The sequence below is a fragment of the Coturnix japonica genome, chromosome 3 (genome assembly GCF_054131305.1).
Source record: "Coturnix japonica strain WE chromosome 3, WE-NBRP24, whole genome shotgun sequence".
NCBI lineage: Eukaryota > Metazoa > Chordata > Aves > Galliformes > Phasianidae > Coturnix > Coturnix japonica.
The window spans coordinates 37,091,413-37,111,898 of NC_140665.1; the positions used below are offsets into that span (position 1 = coordinate 37,091,413).

Below are 20,486 nucleotides of genomic sequence, written 5' to 3' on the forward strand. Positions count from 1 at the left end.
TTTGACCTTCTTAGTTCTTTGAATCTCTGAACAAAGAGCAGAATCAGTAGTCATAACGTCTCAGGACTTTTTTTGGCGTCTAGTTAGTCTCCCTAGGGAGACTATTAAGGAAAGTAGCCCTGGGCAAAACATTGTTAGATACTTGCTTCTATCCAGTGTACAAATGAGCACAGGCCTGATGCCACACCAGCTGCACACTGTGTGCTGTGCAAAGCTTTCTAATGGGATCTCTCTTCCTTTCTCCATCAACCCTTAGACTTGCCTGGTCACAAACTGTTGACTTGTCTTTCCTGCTGCTGGCTGGATGAGCTGGCAGCCCTTCAGGGAGACAGCCTGCTTTCCAGAGATCTGTTTTCATAGGAATTCCTTTGTCTGTCCTCAGCAGACCCCAAATATACCGACTCCATTAATAGCCAAGAAGAGTCCAGGGACACACCTGCTTCTGTACTTCACCCTGACGTGGAAGCAGGGAGGCACTGCTTCCATTTGGGAAAATAAACAAGATCTATCTCTTCTGGAGATCCTAAGGAAAGGATTGGTAACCCTCAATACGCACAGTGAATCTGACCAGATTATGAGTTTAGCTTATGAGAATGACATACACGGGCTAAGAAACATTAACCATCTGAATGCTGCAGACAGGCTGATCATGGTACATAACTGCAGTTCTGGTGTGTCAGAAAGGACAGTGCCTACCCAGAAACATTATGTTAATTGAACAGAAGCATCTTGTGCTTGCAGGCAGCCTGGGGACTTACGTTTTGGTCTCTTCTCTCTCCAGCTCCTGTGCCCAACATGCACCAGTCTGAGTGTGTCATGTCAGAAGAGTACATCTGCACAGGAAGAACAGAATGAAGACAGTCTGTTTTGACTGAATGATACATTGTGCTTATGCTATTGCATAGAAAGCAAGGTATTAAGGAAGACAATCCTCTGTTTTGCCTGTAAGTAAATATAACTCCTGGATGTGTTTATGATTAAGTTCCCATCAGCTCACCTGCCTATGGAGGAAACCTAACAAACTAAGTATGAGGAGTACATGCAGATGTACAGCAGCGTTAGCTGTTGGACCTGCTGTTATTTCTGCAGCTGAACCTGCTGAAATGCAAGGTAAATGTAAATAGCCATTAATACCAACAGCATATTTGTGCAAATACTTTACCTAGTGCTATTGTTTGCTGACAAATACATATTCAATTGCATATTAAGTATGTTTATGTATGCAAACACAATAAAGCAGATGTATTTTCAACGTGTTTTTTTTTCCTGTTTATACCCAATATGTGTATGATAAAGTCATTGATTTTCTTTTCAATATCTCACTCCAGTTGAAAAATGAATCTTAATTAAGCCGTGTGAAAGGGCTTTAATATTTTCCAATGATTTTCACAGCTTGAGTATTTCAAGAACAGATTTAAGGCTTCTTTTCTCCAAACCCAATCCTTTCTTTTAATTGTACTTCATAGAGGTTCAATGACTAAATTATGTGTTTCTGATAGAATGGCTTCAGAAAGCATTCACTTAAGCCTTAGGGCTATTACACAATAACTTCTGGTTTATACATTAGCTTCTGAGAAGCTTATTCATCTACATTGCTTTTTCAGATAGATTCACCATGCAGAAGGTCAAGGAAATCTTTCTCTTTGCTGTCTGTGTTCAGAAGGACCAGAGAGATGAAGTACTTCTCAAGGTACCAATAATCTTCTGCTCTCTTTCGTGTAACATTATTGAAACCTGTTTAATCAGGCTGAAGTTACCCTCATGGCTACCCAGCTTCAGTGAGTAGCAGTTGTGGGTTAGATGTGAGACTGAGCTTGGACTATTAACATCTCCTAAATGCCTTCCCAAAATCAAGAGTACTACCATCACTTCTCGGCCATCATCCTGCCACGGTAAGGACATTTTAACTGCTTGAAATTCTCCGTGGGACTGTAGCCAAGTAACAGATTCCTTGCTGGGATAAAGCATTCAGCTCAGAAACACAACTGGTTCTGAGAGCTGTCATGTTTATGTAGTTCTCTGCCAAAGCGAAGCACGCTCTTGTCTTTATTGGATTAATAAAGGATTGTTCTGGAAAGCGATGCTGTTATGATGCCATGACTTTTAGAAAGAGACCCTCTGCAGATAACCACAGTGTTGCACAATCAAAGATGAACCAGGCAGTGAGACAGCCCTGCAGGACCGCACGGCTTCGTGCCATCAGTCACATAGGAGAGCAGAGCTGCCCCAAGGGAGGAGCAGGTAAAAATGGGGTCTGCAGCAGCGGGACCACCACATCTGTCAGCTCTAAGCGCTGAGCTGGGGCATCTTCACAGCGAAGCGCTCCCGTTTAACTCAGGGCCCTTTCTCCTTTCCACGGAGCCGCACAGAACACAGGCTGCCAAAGCCCAGCACGGAGATGAGATGCCCATAGGTAGCAGTGCCGGGGCCTGCGGGGCTGTGCTGAGCCGCGGGCTCAGGGATGGCAGCACGGGGATGTTTCCAGACGGCAGGAATCTGGAGCGCGGCGCGTGTGGTGCCAGCAGAACGCCGTGCCAGCAGCCGGCCTCCCTCGGCACGGTTATATAAGGATCCCGCGTCACCGCCGCCGTTTCGATACGTGCGTAAATAAAAGTTGCCGTGAGGAGCAGGGGCCCCTCAGGGGATTCCCGCGCTGCCCGGCCCCCACACGCCGTCCGAGTGTGAGGATCCCCGTTGCGGCCAGGTGCGCGGCTGCCGCCGGCTCCGTCCCGCTGGTTCTCGAGGTGTTCTCATCCCCGCCGCCCCCACAGCTCCCCGAGGCAGCGGGCTCCGCTCTCCCGCCGGTCCCAACCTCCCGGGGCCGCTCCGCCCCGCGGCATTGTGGGGACTGTAGGCGGCCGTTGCCGCCGCCCGCGCCGCCGCCGCCCGCCGGGTCCGGGGCGGGACTGCAGCTCCCGGCGGCCGCGGGGTAGCGGAGCTCGGCCCTGCCCGGCCCGGCGGCGGCGCGGGGAGGAGGAGCCGCGCTCCGCCGAGCGGGCCCGCGGTCCCGGCGCGGAGGGGAAGGGGCCGGCTGCGGCGGCGGCCAATGCGAAACTGGCTGGTGCTGCTGTGCCCCTGTGCGCTCGGGGTCGCGCTGCACCTCTGGCTGCTGCTCAGCTGCCCCGGCGGCCCCGGGAGGCAGCCGGCAGGTAGGGCGGGGGCTGAGCGGGGCGGGGAGCTGGGAGCCGGGACCGGCCGTTCTACGGCTGCCGGCGGCGGCGAGGGGCCGCGGCTGTTTGCAGCGCGGGGTGCAGACCGGCCGGAGCTGGGTCCCGCTGCGTGCCGCTACGGGCCGGGCGGGCACCGCCATGCGGTCCCGCGGGGCGGCCTGGAACAGCCCCGAAGGGGGCGAAGAGCTTCGTGTAGGATTAGGTGCGAGCCGGAGCGGGGGGAACCGGAGCCCTAAGGGCTGCGGTGCGTTCTTCATCGTGCGACCTGCGGTTTTCAGGCCGTAGATCTGCACGGTGGGTAGAAATAAGCGTCTGCTGGGGTATAAACTTCCGTCAGACACCCGTAGGTGCTGTCTGGGAGCGTTAAGAAACGTTCTTTTTATAGGGTGTCTGGGAAACGGTCTGGAAAGAACGGTGTATTTTGTCCTCGAGCTCTATTGAGAGACCCAGCAGCCCATTGGGTAACATGCCATGCTTTGGGACAGGTCCTGTACGCAGCAATGCCGAGTCTGCGGGCTGCCAGTACTGCTGGGTTCTGCAGGGTGGGAGCTGGGTGCTCTGGGTGCCCTGATGAGGGTGGCACTAAGTTGCATGCACACAGATGCAGAATGGAAACTTCCGTTGCAATCTGATGACCTGTTATAACAATTATTTACCTTGACGCAATTGGCTCATGAACACGAGACTGGAAGAGATGTCTCTGGCTGCCCATTCTGCTCACCCTTTCTAATAAGCAGCTCTTAATGTGCATGTTTTAATGGTGGTTATGTGGCCTATATCTATCTAACAAAGGGTTGGGGCTGCTGTTTGTTTGCTTGGATTCTAATTGCCTTAGGAAGGGCTGTTCCAGGACCTTATGGTCCTGCTTGTCCTGCTCCTTCATTGGAAGAGCCTCCTTTAATAGAACCTTATTCCTGACTGCCCGTGTGAAAGGCTGCATCCTGCCTGCACTCATTGGCCCAGTGTGGAGTTTGGTTGTCCTCTGTATTCATGATGACTTCCACCTCCATGCTGCAGAAGACAGCATACTTCTTGTACACCATACTCATTAACTGGAGAAAGTAAATAGCATCAGTCCTGAGATAGAAGGCTGACGTAGCGTCTTGACTTCTGGCTCTCAGCTCCTTTTCTTCACCAGTGAACGGGTCTGTAATTCATGCCTCTGAGCAAGATGTGCAAGAAGATGCCTTTAGGTTTAATTGAAGTCAGTCTGGTTACAAACGGGTTCTATCCAAAGGAAGTTTGTGGGTAGGAAGCTTTGGCTAATTTTTGTGAAAGTCTTGGATAGCAGCTAATTATAAAATGACCTCAGAAGCTTGAGAAAGGACAGACCTGCTTTTCACGCTCCACATGGATTCATCGCTTCATTGCTAATTGTGGGTTTTAATTGATGGCACAGTTCTTATTGAGCAGGAACTAAGAGCCTTCAGTTACTGTACCTAATCAAATGCCCCACACATTCAATGTAACAAACTACTTTGCTGATGGTAATGCCTTTTCAGACCTAATTCCAGTTGTGTTTCTGAGGGTCTGTGGCAGCTTCAATGTGGCCCTTGTGGTTCTGAAGTCACTTTTTTACTAGTGAATATTACAGAGCAGATTAAGAAACACTGTTGTTTTTGTGGGTTTTTTTGAAGCCGTTTGTGTGCCATCTGTTGTCCTGTGGTTCAGCATGTACTTTTCCAGCACTGTCCTAATGGATCCACATACAGGGCTGGTTGGGCTGGCAGTCAGTGACTTACAGAATTAGGGCTGAGTCCTGCATGAACTGCCCTGTGCACGTGTCAGGTGAGAGAGCAGGGAGAGCTGAACCCCCTGTTGGCTTTCTGACATGGAAGTAATTAAAGGTAGAAAAATCCTCTGTGGTTATGAGTAAAACTTTGCTTCGTAAGGAGAAATTGTGCCAGAAAGGGATAACATTAAGAAGAAATGTTCTTGGCTTCTGTTAATCCTGCCTGTCAGGGAGCAGTACGTTGCTTGGTCATAGAGCTGGTTCATCTTTTGTAGGCACGTTAAGACTGATTAGTCTGGTGGCCTTGGAGGTTGAAGCTGTCTGGCAGCAGGCAGGCTCAGTGCTGGCTCTAGCAGTGTGGTTCTGCCTGAAATGCCTGTTGTTCCCTGTCTTGGCCCACAAGATCTTACCAGAACATTGTTTTCCAGGGTTGGGCCATGCCAGGCAAAAACAGCTCCCTCACATACATTGCAAACTCCTGATAAGTAACATTAGAAATGCATTTTAAGGCAGTTTCTCTTTGGAGCGAGAGCCAAAGGGTACCCACCACTTGTGCCGTAGCTGGGCAGCCAGGCTTGTGGCTGATTAAAGCTCTTCTAAATTGACTGCTGACTGGGAGCAAGCAGCCTTCACTGGGAGATGGCTTTTGTACTCAGAGGTTGGTGATTACTCTTCAACAGGTAACGGTGCTGCTCTTCACTTTAGAGGTTGCAAAAAGGATTTGCTTTGTTCCTTTTGCCTCTGTGCTGCTGAGGCTTGGCGGTGCCATTCCTGGCTTTGCCTAGAATTGTGCTAGTGCTGTATGGTTAATGGTGTTCAGAGCACTGTCAGCCCACCAGTATTATGACTGCTGCTTTGCGATGCTATGGGACCCTGCTTTTCTATTTCCTGAAAGGAATGACGTTAACGTTAAATAAAGAAATAAATCTGCCTGCAGAGGTTTTCCTCATTGAATCTGTAAGTGCTTAAAAGCTTGCTTAAAGGCTTGTCTGTGCTAAGGAGTACCGTGCTCCTGCAGCAACCAGGGTGTGTGAGCATATTGTTGGGTTTTAGCTCCGGTCTAAAGAAGGTCCTGCAGTGAGGTCATGCAGCTCTGCTTGCACAGAAACCTGTAATGTAGACAAGCTATAGCAGATTACTTTAAGTGAAGAAGATTAGAGGTAGGGGGAGAGCTGCTTTTGCTCTTTGGTTTGTTCTTTTTCTGTGTGTGTCAGCACTCTGTGAACACAAACCTTCTTTATATTCAGTTAATTCCTTCCTCCGTGTTTGTTTGGATCTTTCAGAAAGCAGCACAGAAGAGAAAGGCATTTAAAAGCAGGGATACATCTCCAGAGTCTCGAGAATAGGCAAAGATAACACCTGGATTTGTGGGGGGTGGGGGTGTTCCTTTGGAGCCTTATCTTATGAAGTGGATTAGTTGAGAATATTCCTAACTTCTGAGCAGCCTACCTAGTTCTGTCCATTGGTTTTTGTACACGAGCGGGTAGCCGCAGGGGTGGCAGGAGGCACAGAGCCCAGCATTCTGCACAGCTTGCTTCCTCCGGCAGCTGCCAGCAGAGGATTACTGCGTGATAGTGCAGTCAGGCATGCAGTGCTGGGCCTCTACAGGCAGGAGCTCATGGCGAGTGTCTTCTTTGTCCAGTTCCATGAGACATGTAGGTACTGGGTCACTTTGGTGCCTGTGCTCCTGGTAAAACTTGGCTGAAAACATCGGGCAGATGTAGTCGTTGCTCAGGGCCTCATCAATAGAGATATGTGCAGCAAGATCACGTTTACTTTGTTTATTGACAAAATCAAGCTAAATGATCTCTCAATCTTTTCATGTCCTTGTAATGGCAGTAAATATAATTAACAGCTGAGCTTGACATTTTGTTGAGAGTCAGTCTCACAGGAAGGAGAGATGCTTGTTAATATTTGTAGTGTGGGAAGTGATACTTCTGGAGCTGCTGGCTGCGGCTGAGGCGGTTCAAACCAGGGTAGGGCCAGCAGGCCGCCTGGCAGCAGTGACCTCCTCCCACAGACTCCTCATTACGAGGCACTTCTTGGTCTTCAGCCTTGTCTTTTAAGGGCACATCTTTGTGCTGTGTGGATTTACTCCCCTCCTCCTGCATCTCTCCCTGGCTTTGATCTGTTGGTAGCTCTCAGTCCTGCTTGACAGACAGGTGGAGGTCACCAAGATGGCATTTTCCCCAAGCTTCACGGCGGCAATTGGCTTAAAGTGGTGTGGCAGCTTATGGCAGGTCATACTGAGGTGAACACTGCACCGGTAGAGAAACATGTTTGGTCCGATGTTGAAGAACTGTGTGGAAGCCTGTCCTTACAAATACCCCAGCCTAAGAAAAGCTGCTGGAAGAGCTTATTAGGCATGTGGTACAAGATTCTGGCAGGCTGGGCTTCTGTCATTCTTAGTGCTGACAGAAGTACTCATTATGGTTGCTGTGTAGAACGAAACAGATCTCAGTGGCTGGGAAGCAGGCTGCCTCCATTCATGGCTTTGCTGTGGGATAAAAGGGCTTAAGCAAAACAGCAGTGAAAGCAACTTGTGCCTGATGCTGGGGGAGTGTGGGGTGGGCACTGCATGTTTGGCTGCTTACCCTTCACTGAGGAGTCCTTGGCTGCTTGGTGCATCTGCTGTGCTGCTCTAAGGTGGGAAGATTTCAAAAGCAAGGCAACTAATGGGAGTGTGACCAGTGAGCTGGAAAGGCTTTCCCTCCCACATCCCTTCAGCTGGTGGCACTTTCAGGATTTCTCAAGGAATGTGACACATAGTTTTCCTGCTGGTTGGTTTTTCTTTAGTTTTTGGCAGTTAGCAGGCCTGGAACCACATCCCTGTCAAGTGCTTTCTCTGTGAAGCAAATAGAAATGTGAGTAGCACAGGGTGGGAGAGACATGCACTGGGTCATGCAGAGAGCCAACAGTATAGCTGACATTAGGCTGCTGCTCACCTTCCTTCTCCGTCTTCCACCAAAAAACCCAACATGTTTGCAGGTTTTCCTTTGTTTTGTAACTGGAAATTGTAATGGCTTGGTGATCTTGCACAATCAATGCAAGGTAAGAGCAATATAGTAGATACGTATTTTTTTAAGCTTGTTATCGGCGCTTCACATTTTGGCCTAAGGATGCACAAAAATAGAAGATACGATAATTCACTTTGGTCCCTAGTGTCAAGTATTGATTGCTTGTATAAATACTTAGCTCCTATTGACTTGGAGGTCAGCATTGTTTTCTTGTGACTTCTGCTGCACCAGATCATATAGATGCACACGTATGAATTGTATAGATAAGTGAACAGTAGCCTCATCTTTTTTCCCCACCTCTCTGGCTTTGTTGTGCTCTTTTTTGCTAGTACCGATGCGGAGAGAAACGTCTGGATCTGTTTTCCTGAAAGCTTAGAAAAGGTTGTTACTACTTCTCAGCAGAAAGTTCTGATGCTTCTTTCTTCTTTCTTTTCCATTCTCGGTGATGTGAAAAGTAAAACAGTGTAGCCCCAGGGACAGGAAAGAGAATCTTTTGAGTATGGGCTGCTGTAGCACTACATTACAGAGCCGGGAGGTGCCTGAAACAGGAGAAAGAGCTCTCTGCTCTCAGCGCAGTAGGATTCTGATTCCAAAGCATCTGTTACATTAATGTTGTTCCCGTGCGAATGGTTCATAGCAAGAAGATTCACTCAATTTAAAATATAAGCTGAGTAAAAGCACTGAGTTTTGATTCAAGATTTAATTGATTGATGCCAACTTTTGGTATTGTAAATCAACTCATCCCATGGACATCTGTGCGTAGTTTCATTTTTCTTTAATTTTGGTTGAATGAAATTGCTCTGCTTTGAATTCAAAGCCATATTTTAAAATCCAAATCTGTACAAACGATGTCTGATGTGCTCTCAGCACACATGTTTGTCCTGTGAGATGTGTGCTAGGAGCCTTGCAACTTAAGATTCTGAGAGAATAACCACAGAGAGCTATGAGACTGTACCTCTGTTGTGGAGATGTTGGTTATTTAGTGGCCTTTGAAGACCTGCAGGTGTTCCAGGTGGTCAATATTTCGCAGCCTGCTGGAAGGCTAAAATTGTGTTCAGATTGAATGAATGATGCGTTTCATTCACGAGTTTCTCTGGGTGTTTTATAGGGCAGCCAGTTTGGGTTTAGCTCCATCAGCACACGTATAATATTCCTGCTCCTGTGAGACTGGCAGACTACGCGGTAGGACCTTATACCTGACCCACAGGATTTCTGACCTGCTCTGTTCATTCCAGAAGTGTTTTCACAGATTGTAGCAAAGGTTTTGGTGTGCTGAAAATGTTTTCCTGCTTCTGAACCAAGAACGCAACAGGAATTTTACCTCCTGTTTTCATTGCTTTGGGTACCCAGTACTCTTGCTTTTGATGTGCATTTTAATGACAGCTCGCAGCTCAGAATGATGCATATAATATATCTGTTGTTACTTTATATTTCCAGGTCCGCTGGCCTTCTTTCCTCAGTGGAAGCTGAAACATTATGATGTTGTTGTAGGTGTTCTGTCAGCTCGCCACAACCATGAACTGCGCACTGTTATAAGGAACACTTGGTTCCAGCACTTGAAACAACACCCGACACTGAGCCAACGGTATTCTCTAGTGTTTTGAACTCTGGGGGCTGTGAGGAGAGAATGATATTATGCATAAATCTCTTGATTTGATCTTTTTTTTTAAGGATTTCCACTTCTTTTTTTTTTTCTCCCTTCATTTTCAGCATCTTATATACTGATCATATTAAAATCTGCTTAGTGCTGTGTAAAAATACTGCTTGTTCCCTGCTGGAACTGTTCTATACAGGTGATTTGAATTGTACAGCTGTATACAGAAAGTTTTGATCATTTAACTGCTCACTGCTGTTCATTTTTACAGTGAATTGCTGTTGGTTGTCAGCAGTGTATCAGCCTTTCCCTTTTTTGCACTGCAGTGTACGCTTTGTACAGTATGCAGCTTGAGGTGCTCAGTAATCCAGAATACTTGAAATCAGGCCCAGCTGTCTTTGGTGAGAGCACCACAAAATGCTTTTTAACAGCTTCAACTGTAAAGTTGAGGTGTATTTCCCACTGAGCCGAGTACAGTTGTGTGAGTGACCAGCAGAACCCTTCCTAACTGCTCGTGTAGACCTGTCAGTCTGCAGACTAGATGGTTTCTACTGAGAAAGTTCTGCGGTTCTTTCGAGGAATCACTGTGAAGTTTGTAGGCCTCTCCTTTACGTTCCTGCCTTCTACTGAAAGCCATTTGCTGTTCACAGATTTGGTGTCAGTGTGCAGTACAGAGAGAAGCAGAGCTGCTTTGGTCATCTGAAAATGATGATTCAGAGCTTAGGTGGCATTTGAGGAGGATGTCTAGCTGCTAAGTGAAAGGCTGGGTGAAGGTGGATGCTCTTGCTGGTTGTAGTGCTTATGTCTCCTGACTCGCACTGTCGTGACTGGGGCTGAAAACAACAGTCCTGATCCTGGTGGCCAGTATTCCTGTGCCCTCGTGTCAAAGGCTGGCATGTGCTTGGAGCTGAGCCCCTACACAGGGATTCATACGGTTGCTCTACTCAGAGACCCTCGTTGTTGATCTTAAAGGATTTTAAATCTTAATCCTGGGGAAGACGGGTCACTGTGTTGAAATAAGTTTATTGAAGGTGAAGGGAGGAGGGAAAAGAACTGGTGTTAATAAAACCAAATTATTTTAGTGTCCTTGTGAAGTTTATAATAGGTGCGCATGGTTGTGCTGTGCCGGTGGAGGACAGAGAAGACCCCTACTCCTGCAAGCTCCTGAACATCAGTAATCCAGGTATGGAAGTGAACTCCTGGAAATCCTATGATCTGAACTAGAAATAATCACCTTTTATGAGAATAACTTGAGGTGCTTAACTGAGATGGATAGTTCTTAAATGAACGCTGCCTAGAATTTGCTGTCCTGACAGTCACATAACCTTCCTGTAAGTGCCAAGTGCAGGCATGGAAAGAAGAGGTCTTGAGGGGGTGTGAAGGGGAGGCTGCTGGATTCTAATGAATTCACATTCTTCTTGTATCAAGGAATGGTCCCTGCCATGTGATTTATTTTTACTATATCCCTGCTTGAAATCAAGTTGGAGAGATCTTCAGTGACCCAGTCCAGTACTGAACATGAGCACAGACAGTAGCAAGGCAGGAAAAGGAGTGTCAGGCAGACTTCTCTGTTGGTGATGTGAGTTCCAAGCAGGTCTGGCTGATAGATTTTTCAAGGGCAAAGTGAAAAGCTGCCTTAGAAAAATACTCCAACTAAAATTATACATTTCTTCCTGGCTTTCTTTTTTCCTATTTAATTTTTGCTCTTTAATTATGGAGTTATGTAAGCACTGCCTGGCTGTGGAGCCAGAGTAACTTTTGTAACCTTTGGATATGAATGACAACAACCACTGCTCAGCCAGTCGCCCAAGAATAAACATTGCCTCAGGGCACGGGGGAGGGTATAATGCTCAAACAGGCAGCCAAGTAAAGCAAAAATGATGCCATTTTGGTACGTAATTATTTTAATATATTAATATACAGACATACATGTGGTCAGGTAGCATTTTCATCTTCACCCTGTGGGTTTATTGTTTTCCTCTGTGGATGCAGAGGCATTGACTTGCTATTGCTGGTAACCTGCAGACTGCTGCATCACTCCGTTTCTCCTTACTGCAGTCTGCAGTCAGCTGTCTTTTCTATTCCTCCAGCGTTTGGTTATCCTTGTGCACTTGCCAGCCGTACAAGTTAATCAGCATGCTTTGCATGTATCCAGCGTGCTTTGTGTATATGCAGTTCCAGAACTGTGAAACCTTCTCACATTATCTCTGTCCTTTCTTTTTTCATCTAGTTTTGAATCAGGAAATTGAAGCATTCAGTCTCCCTGAGGATACACCTTCTGTGTTATCTGAGGATAGAGTTGTCAGCGTGAACTTCCGCGTGCTTTACCCCATTGTCATCACCAGTCTTGGGGTCTTTTATGATGCTGATGGGGTGGGATTCCAGAGGAACATCACCGTCAAACTGTACCAGGCAGAACATGAGGTAGAGTATTGCACTTATCTGTTACAAGTGAGCTGAGGCATGTTGTCTCCATTGCAGACTTATTTCTTACAGAGAGCAGCATGCTGTGTTGGTGATTTAGAGGAGTGATGCTTAAATGGCAAGCACAGGAATTATGTTTTTCTTCAGTTGCATCATAAATCCTTATTTCACAGCTATATGTAAGCAGCACAGGTGAGAAAAAAGGAAATAAGAATAATTTCATAAAGTGCTATGAGTTACTTTAAGTGCTTTTTGAATGAACACTAATGGCTAATTCCAAGATCTGCTTCTGGTTACATTTGAGATTCTAAAATATTAGTAGGTATTAAGGATTAAAAAATAATCTGTTAATAGATGTAAAACGCATGGCCAGAAAGCACATGGCATTGTCTTTGGGACAAAGATACTCAGTGTATGTCTGTAATTTTTTCTTGCCTGTTCTTTGGCAAGATGTTTTGACTTTTGTTTTTGAAAGTGTTGCTTTTTACAAGTAACAAACAACAAACTTCCCCCCAGTGAAACTCAAACAGTGATAATTCTCCTAAATCCCAAGCTCGGATGTGGGTATAACAGGCTAAATTAGTGTCTGCAGGGGAAAAAAAAATCATTGAGTATAATCAGGAAGCACTTCTGTGCTGTGCAAGTGACAGAGCACTGGCACAGGTTGCACAGAGAGGCTGTGGAGTCTCCTTGGAGATCTCCAGAAGCCACGTGAACATGGCCCCAGGCAGCCTGCTCTGTGTGTCCCTGCTGGAGCAGGGGATGGAGCACAGCGACCTGGGGGTCCCTGCTAACCTCAGCCGTGCTGTGATCCTTTGGTGTTCATTGCATTTAATATACTGTGTTTCTCTCTCCTAATAATTTGGTGGGCCAATGTCAAGACTCCTGACAATGATACAGTAGAAAGAATTTTAAATTTAAGGAAATAATTAAAATTAAGTACAGAAAATATACTGAAGTATGGCTTTTATGATGAATAACGAGAGCTTGTTTTATAATAATAAAAAAAAAAGGTATAATATAATCAAATTTCTGTTTGCTAAATGTAGAATACTAAATGTTAACAATCTAATAACTTGATCTGCATTAGGTTTTTACTTTCAGTGAGGGTGAAAAATTAGTATCAAAGGAAAGCTAGGAGACTTTTCTAAAGATTGGAAATCTGGCGATGCAGCATCTTTATGTTGCTTTTTTACGACCTAAGAGCTGTTTGGTGGCCTATTTAATATAGTCCTAATTAAGTTTTAGGAGACAGCATCCTCTGTTGCAATAAATAGCACTCAGGTATTTAAACAGAAGATAGAAAGTCTGTTATCTGGGACACTGACTCTTCCAGATGATGTGCTGCCTTGGCTGGATTCTGGTTGAGCTCACGCTCTTGTTCCATTGTTGCTTGCTTTCCTCCTGCTCAGTCCAGTGCTTGAATACTATGGAGTCTCATAAACTGTCTTGGGAAGACAATTTCCACTAATCTTTACACAGTCTGTAAGTCTGTTTCCATTGTAACTGAGATGATTGAGATTTGCCTAATCTCACAGCACTTGTACTCCGTTTGTTCACAGGAAGCTCTCTTCAGTGCGCGCTTTAGCCCACCAAGCTGTGGAGTGCAAGTGAACAGACTGTGGTACAAGCCGGTGGAGCAGTTCATTTTGCCAGAGGTATGTGTGGTATCAAAAGTGCATTCAGTTCTTTTAAGTCTGACAGAGTGATTGACTAATAGAACTGGCCTATGCTTGAGGCAGAACAGGGCGGGTGGAGACCTGTAGGATGCTGGTTGGGGTCCAGAATTTCTTTTTCACCATTTTGATTACCGCCAGTTGTTAAAAAGGAAAATGTGAATAGTTGGAGAAGATGTTTCCGCTTCCAGTGTCTTGGACCCAGCAGTGGTGTGTTGTGGTCACAATGACATTATTAAGATGTACTTACTTAGATCTTCTGAAATTGCAGTTGTTGTGTTTCTGGCAGCACTGGCAAGGAAACTGTTCCATCTGTGAATCACGCAGGGAAACCTCAAGGTGTTTGGTGGAGTCATCTTGTAAAATCTAAGCAGGAGGACGTGGCACAGAGTAGACTGACTTTTGGGTTTTCACATAGTAAAACTTGTATTTTAAAACTTGTTAATGTTCTGTGGCTGTGCTCCCTCTGAAATTTGGGCAAGACCTTTATTCTGGGCAGCAGTGACAGCACTGGCATTCTCAGTTGTCCTGAGATACCATTAGCCAAGCTATCAAGGCCAAGGTCTGAAAGGTTTGTTAGTTTGTTTTGTTCCTATTGGCTTTGGGAGGTGCAGTCCAAGATGGGTTTTGGTGTAGGACTATAGTTGTGACAGCTTGGGAAGGAACGTGATTGAACACGGAAGGAACACAATGTAGGAAGGAAAAAAATCCTGATATTGTTACAGTGAAAGGTCAGTGAATACAGGTTGACTCAGAATGAGGATTCCAGTTCAGTAGATCCTCCTGGGCCCAGGGTTTTTACCTGATGGACCAGCAGTACCACTTTAAATATGTCAACTGCCATTTCATGCTGCTTTTCTTCACTGAAGTACTTTTCTGTATGGTTGGGTCTTTGCTGCTATTTACACAAGCTGTCTTTGGGTCTGGGTTGTTTTTTATGGCAGAAATTAAATGTTTTATGAAAGAATGCAATGAAAGAAGAAAACCGAAGGGGAGGGGGAGGCATTTGGGCCAGTTTAATCCCTGATTTATTCCCCTGGCTCTGTACAAATGACTGCAGTTGGAAATTCGCTCCTCTTAAGAGGACTGCTGCTGATTAATTGCTTTGTCATCTTAATCAGGTTTGAGACATTTTCTTCTTATGTTGCTCACTCAGTAATTTGCTGGTACAACAAGGAAGACTCACTCCTTTAAGTCTTTGTTCCGAGGCACTACAATTCTAGGCAGTTGTAACTTAAATGACTGCATTTTTTCATGAAAGGCAGATGGGAAGTATTTCATTTAGGAAGAGGATATTGGTATTCATTTATTTCTTTGTGTGGGCATCCTTAATCTGATATATGTCATGCGCTGAGTGCTTACAGGATAACATGTTTCTAATGTAGATTAATATGGTTTATGCACAGCATGTCTTCTGCGATAGTTAAGATGCCGAAGCATAAAAGATGATTCAGAAGAGATAGAACGCCCACGTGTTCCTACCTACTTCTTTAGCAGTAAATTTAGTGAACAGTTTAATTATCACAAGATGGTTTCTGTGACAATATCTATTCTCTGCCCTTGCACCTTCAAGAATTAATGGATTGTACAGACTGCTGAAGAGCTTCATTCATCTTCCAACTGAAGTGCTGCTCTTTCTCCTCATCTGGGGGAAAGGGAGAGAAATACAGCATAGAAGAAGCATCTGGCAAGCCAGATTGCTGGAGGCTGAACTGATGGTTCTGCTTTGCAGCGACTGAAGGCACAGAAGAGCAGAACCGCCAGCAGATAACTACAACTCACACGTGGGGTTCCTACAGCCAAGTCGTAGCAATGCATTTATGTTGACAAAAAGCCAAAGGCCGCTTGCATGAAAATGGAACTCTGTGCCATATGTATTCCATACCACTGATGGGGAGTAGCTGGAGAGACAAAAAGGACGGTGCTGTTTAACATTAGGAAAGGAGTTTGGCAGGGCTGCGTTATGTCAGTACACCTGTTCGGTATTCACTGTAATTGCTGCTGTGTTCTAGTAACAACAAGGCTGGAATTTAAATGGGGAAAAACAGATGATGTAGTCTCAGGTGTGCCACTGATGCTTCGCTTTCAGCATTTTTGGGCCTCAGCTTCCATTAAGCAGCTTAGAGTAAGAATAGCTGAAGGCTAAAGTAATTAGGAAATTTGCTTACAGTTCTCTCAACCTGGAAAGTAATGATAGTTTGCAGCTTTGGAATGTCTTGCATTTAGGGTTCACTGGTAACAATGGATTAAGACTCCTGGTACATGTTTGAAGTCAGTAATACTAAATGGTAAGAATTTTAATGTTGTAACATTTCTGATTGCTGAACAGTGAAACGACTTAGAAGCTTACTAAACAACAGTGGTTGCCTCTGTATGTGAGGCATAGAAGTGGGATTAAAGCCCAGGAACTACTTAAAAATGAAAATAAGCGAGAATGATAGATGACATCCTCTGCAGACATGGAAATTCAGTGTGTGGATTTCACTGTGCGTGGATGTTTATGGGTCCTGATACTAAGATGTCTTAGTGGCCCATTTGATTTGATAACCGACAGGTAATTGCAGAAGTGAGGGAAAGATACTGAGCTGTAATTAACCTCCAAGACTGTTGCAGATGGTAAGACCTACTTCTGGAGGAAAGCAAAGAATCGAGCAGGGCTGTAAGCTGGACTCGGTGGTTAGTCAATAACTGGAGGGATTCTGGAAAAGATGCACAAGGAGGCATGAGTGGGATAAAGCTGAGAAGCTAGTACAATTAAAGAGAAGTGCTTCTGCAAACAGTGGAAACATGTTGTTTCTGTAATGAGGCCCATGCTAGGTATCAGTGCTTTTCCTATGGAACTAGGAGAAACAAAGCTGAATGCACTCATCATTTAGCCATCAGGAGTGTAATATCCCTGCAACTACTCCACACTAACTTGAGATTAAGGTGAGATGATTTAAAAAGACAATATTCTGTTACTACCACTCTTCAGCATACAGCTTGTGCTTCCTTGGGGTCTTCGGGAAGTCTTACATAACACAGGTAATACGTTGGACTGCTGGAGGGATGAGTTTCAAGTTGAGATAAAATGCTTTTAAATGCAGTATATCTTTTAAAGCAATGACATAAATTAAGAGTTAAAAATATTCTGTTTTGAAGAGATTCGGTTATTTTTCCTCCTCCTTTCCCTGCCTGCCAAGATGACATGCCAGAGTTCTGTGACTACAGTAGTTTGTGACAGCTTTGCCAGGATAAAGATGGCACCGTTTTCCTTTGAGTTTTGCTGATGTCATGCTGGAGGCTCTGATCTCTGCCTATGGCAGATAACTAAAAAGCAACGCTTATTTCCAAATCTGTTTTAACATACGTCTTGCTGATGTTAAAAAGGCAAAGGCTTTTGCAATAGAGATTTCTGTTGAAAATTTAATGTTCCTAATGCACATTCATGATTAGTCCTAAAAGCAGGGTTGTATCACCGAGTTCCACAGATGTATTTTTCTGAGGCTTCTTTTGAAGTATAAGTGAAACATTTATGCTGTGTTCAAGCTGTCCATTTTGTGCAGTTGACTATTTTGAAATGTAAAAAAATCCACAAAAACTGTTTGATTTCTTTAAAGTCTTTGAATACCTGCGTGACCACCTCCTGCTCTCTTTACAGAGTTTTGAAGGCACCATTGTATGGGAGAGCCAGGATCTTCAGGGCCTTGTTTCAAGAAATCTTCACAAAGTGATGGTGAATGATGGAGGGGGTGTTTTCAGAGTCATTACAGTGAGTCGGCTCATCTTTTCTTCCACATTTCCATCTTTCCTAGAACTCTCATAGCTTAACATGTTGCTTTCCTACATTGCTCTGTAAAACATTAATTCCGTTGGGCTTCTCATGTCTCAGAGCAGAGTTTGCTGTACCCAGGAAAAGAACTGGGGCATACAAGAAATGATGCCAGCATGGGATGTGTTCTTGTGTTCTGAGTGAGGTGAAGTTCACCCACTGTCTTTCAGTGGGTGATGAAAGAAGTATAATAGAGACGCCCAGTGTTACTGTGGTGTTGGATTCAGGGTGCGCTTGTTTTAAGTGAAACTTTCAGAAATGCCATAAAACCTCAGTTCCTTCATTATGCAGGCACCTAAACCACGGTTGTTTTCAACTTCGTGCATTCTTATTTTCTGGAAAATTTCATGCTCTAAAATCAGTGGAAAGCAGATCAGTAATGAGAGATTAATTAATTATTTTCTTTCCATTGCCATGTCCTCAACAGGCAGGGGAAGGGCTGTTGCCACATGAACTCACAGAAGGTGTGGAGGGGATAGCAGGTGGTTTCATCTACACTATTCAAGGTAAGCCCTCAGCCAGCATCGCATTTGATGTTATGATAAAATAGGAACTTCAAGTTACTTTTCTGAGGTAAAATTAGTGTTCGCTCTATTAACTTGACCGGCTTATTGACTCTACTAAAAGAACTGTTTCTTTTTAATGCCCCAGTGTCCATGTCCTGCTGTAGCTTCTTTGTTTGCCCTTTGTCAGCTGCTCCAATTGACTTTAATAAAAAGACAATGAGATTAACAGAAACAGCATTTTTCAGTAGACAGTCTCTTCTGTCCTTGTTTTCTGTTACCCAAACCCAGGTTTAAAAACTGTGCAATGTGGTCCTCAGGAGACCTTTCCTTGGGAATGTTCACATTTGCTTCTGTCCTGCTACTGTCAGAGTTGTTATTATTAATGTTTGCTGTCAATAACTACCAAACAGCAGTTACCTGATACAGTCTGCTTGTTCACTGCTGTCCTTTCACAGCTATTTCAGCAGAACGTTCAGAGACTCTATAAGGGCCCTTTCCAATTAAGATTTTGGCCATGTAGTACTGTAATGTATTCTTATCTGTCCAGCACAGCTGATATGGGCAATGACTTTCAGAGTGTTAACTCCTGTTTTTGTAGCTAGATGTAGAGATACAACTGGGCAGTCCTCTCATCTTGTCTTTTGTGTACAAACATAAACTGAGGTGCGCTAAGGCCCATCCCTCCTGATGCTGAATAAGTTCCTCAGTACCACAAACTCTTCTTACTAAGAAGTTCAGTATTGCAAGATCTTTGTAGTTTTTACCTACAGTCAGGTATGTGGTGAAGTTCAGCAGGGGCCAGCTACGCTACATCAGAACAGTGCCTGTTTGGTTATCTTTAGCAGAGGATATCTTGTTTGTTTAGAGGTTTCTATAACAGCAGCCTTTCAGCTCTGCTGGCAAGAGTAGCAGTGAACAGCTCTTTACACCAAACAGCTTTAAAAGGTTGAATCCTTTTGTTACTGAAGAGTAGTTTTTTATTTGTTCTGCAGTTCTTAACCTCATATACCTTTTTAAAGTCGTTGTAGGACTTCTGTAAATCTCATTAAACACCTTCTCAGATTTGTTTTGTCTGGATGCTGCACGTGATCCAAAAGAAATTCGTAAAATATTATGTAGATATGCATCTTTGTTTAATGATGGCTGCTGCTTCTTTCAGAAGGTGATGCTCTTTTAAAAAGCCTCCATACTCGCCCAGAAAGGTTTACGAGTCACATAAAAAGTCTTGAAAAAGAAGATGCTTTACTGAAGGAAGAAAGCAGAACCTACGATGATATTGTTTTTGTAGATGTTATTGACACTTACAGAAATGTTCCATCTAAACTGCTGAACTTCTACCGGTGGTAAGTTGAAAAGATGGTGTTTCCTCCTAGGAATGTAGTCTGTGGTGTGAGATATTCCAGCGTATCACATTAGACGACAGCTTTCATAGAATGCATAGCTTACTTGATTTCCTTCATTAAGGTGTGTTTCTTACAGTTTTGAGGCACGTGGTATGTCTAATGAATAAAGTATTCAGTGCCTCAAATAAGTGTGACCTGGCAAGGCAGACCTTAAGAGTCCAGGTGACAAAATTATTGCATCTTTGAATTTCTTTTGTTGCTGATAAAGCGGTTTTAGTCTTCTAAAGGATGGCTTTTGGCCAGCTTGTGAATGTAGAGTTTCAGTTTGTGCCCATTGCCTCTTGTTGTGTTGGATACAAATGAAATGAACCTGGCTCTGTTGACTTTACACCCTCCCTTCAGGTACCTGTAGCTACAGGTGAGAGCCCAGCTCTCTTAGCCTTTCCTCATAAGTGGTCCAGTCCCCAATCCTCTTAGTGGCTCTGCACTGGACTCTCTCCAGCCAGTCTATCCATGTCTTCTTACTGGTTGGCCCCCAAACTAGACACTGTCTTTCAGCTGTGTTCTCAGCCTTGCTGACTGGAGGGGAAAGACAGGAAGCTTTGCATGGTGTGGGGAAGAAAGGGTGAGAGGAAGCATTTTCATAATATAATATATGACCTGTGTTATTCTGAGACAGCTGTTTGAATTAGTTGATCTTGAATGGAGTAAGAAATAATAGCTGACAGTTTTAGTTGCCTGCAAGATTCTACATTTACTTAAGGAATGTCATGGTTAAGAATGTAATTGAAAAATGAAACATGCTTTCAGTTCTAAAACGGGAGATTAAATGTCAAGATGTAGATCTCAGTGACCGTTTCTTACAGGTCAGCAAAATCCTCAGGATTTAGTAATGTAAAACTGAAGGAAAATGCCCTTCTGCCTGAGATTGTCCTGTGAAACAAAGTTAGATTAGACCGAGGAATAATCCCTTGAATCTCAAGCTTTGGTTAATTTACAGATGACGGATATTTCAGGCAGTTTAAAATAGCTTTTTTCCTATTGGAAGTGTGCTTTATAGAGGAAGCCTCAGTACTGGGTTGTTTCCTCAGGTGTTCCGTGTCATTTCCTACAGCTGCACTGCCCTTGAACTGCCCATCTCACCTGAACAGCAGACCACTAATGTGAGCCACCAGCTTTTAACAGCTGTGTGGCCACCATTACCAGGGTTTCA

General features: G+C 44.5%; 1 protein-coding gene and 1 long non-coding RNA gene across 11 annotated transcripts in view; one reads left to right on the plus strand and one right to left on the minus strand.

Annotated features, from left to right (window-relative positions):
* Positions 1 to 2,000, minus strand: part of LOC107311378 (uncharacterized) — a 20,536-nt gene extending 18,536 nt beyond the window's left edge. For 5 of the 6 annotated variants that reach the window (XR_014944759.1, XR_014944755.1, XR_014944757.1 and 2 more), the window contains exons 1-2: positions 1,864 to 2,000; positions 759 to 833 (exon numbers count right to left, since the gene is read on the minus strand). This is a non-coding gene — a long non-coding RNA (uncharacterized LOC107311378). Of the gene's footprint in view, positions 1 to 758; positions 834 to 1,614; positions 1,747 to 1,863 lie in introns of those variants that run through there. The other variant, XR_014944758.1, reaches the window with a different exon arrangement.
* The window catches only part of B3GALNT2 (beta-1,3-N-acetylgalactosaminyltransferase 2), a 24,252-nt gene continuing 5,039 nt past the window's right edge, over positions 1,274 to 20,486 (plus strand). Inside the window, exons 1-8 of one of the 5 annotated variants that reach the window (XM_085543388.1) lie at positions 1,274 to 2,704; positions 9,357 to 9,504; positions 10,596 to 10,696; positions 11,744 to 11,937; positions 13,500 to 13,595; positions 17,254 to 17,364; positions 17,852 to 17,930; positions 19,090 to 19,273. In XM_085543388.1, the coding sequence (XP_085399514.1) occupies positions 17,326 to 17,364; positions 17,852 to 17,930; positions 19,090 to 19,273 (302 nt within the window). In that variant the 5' untranslated portion in view covers positions 1,274 to 2,704; positions 9,357 to 9,504; positions 10,596 to 10,696; ... (1 more) ...; positions 13,500 to 13,595; positions 17,254 to 17,325. Of the gene's footprint in view, positions 2,705 to 2,969; positions 3,150 to 7,931; positions 7,954 to 9,356; positions 9,505 to 10,595; positions 10,697 to 11,743; positions 11,938 to 13,499; positions 13,596 to 17,253; positions 17,365 to 17,851; positions 17,931 to 19,089; positions 19,274 to 20,486 lie in introns of those variants that run through there. The other 4 variants (XM_085543391.1, XM_015857828.3, XM_085543390.1 and 1 more) reach the window with 4 other exon arrangements.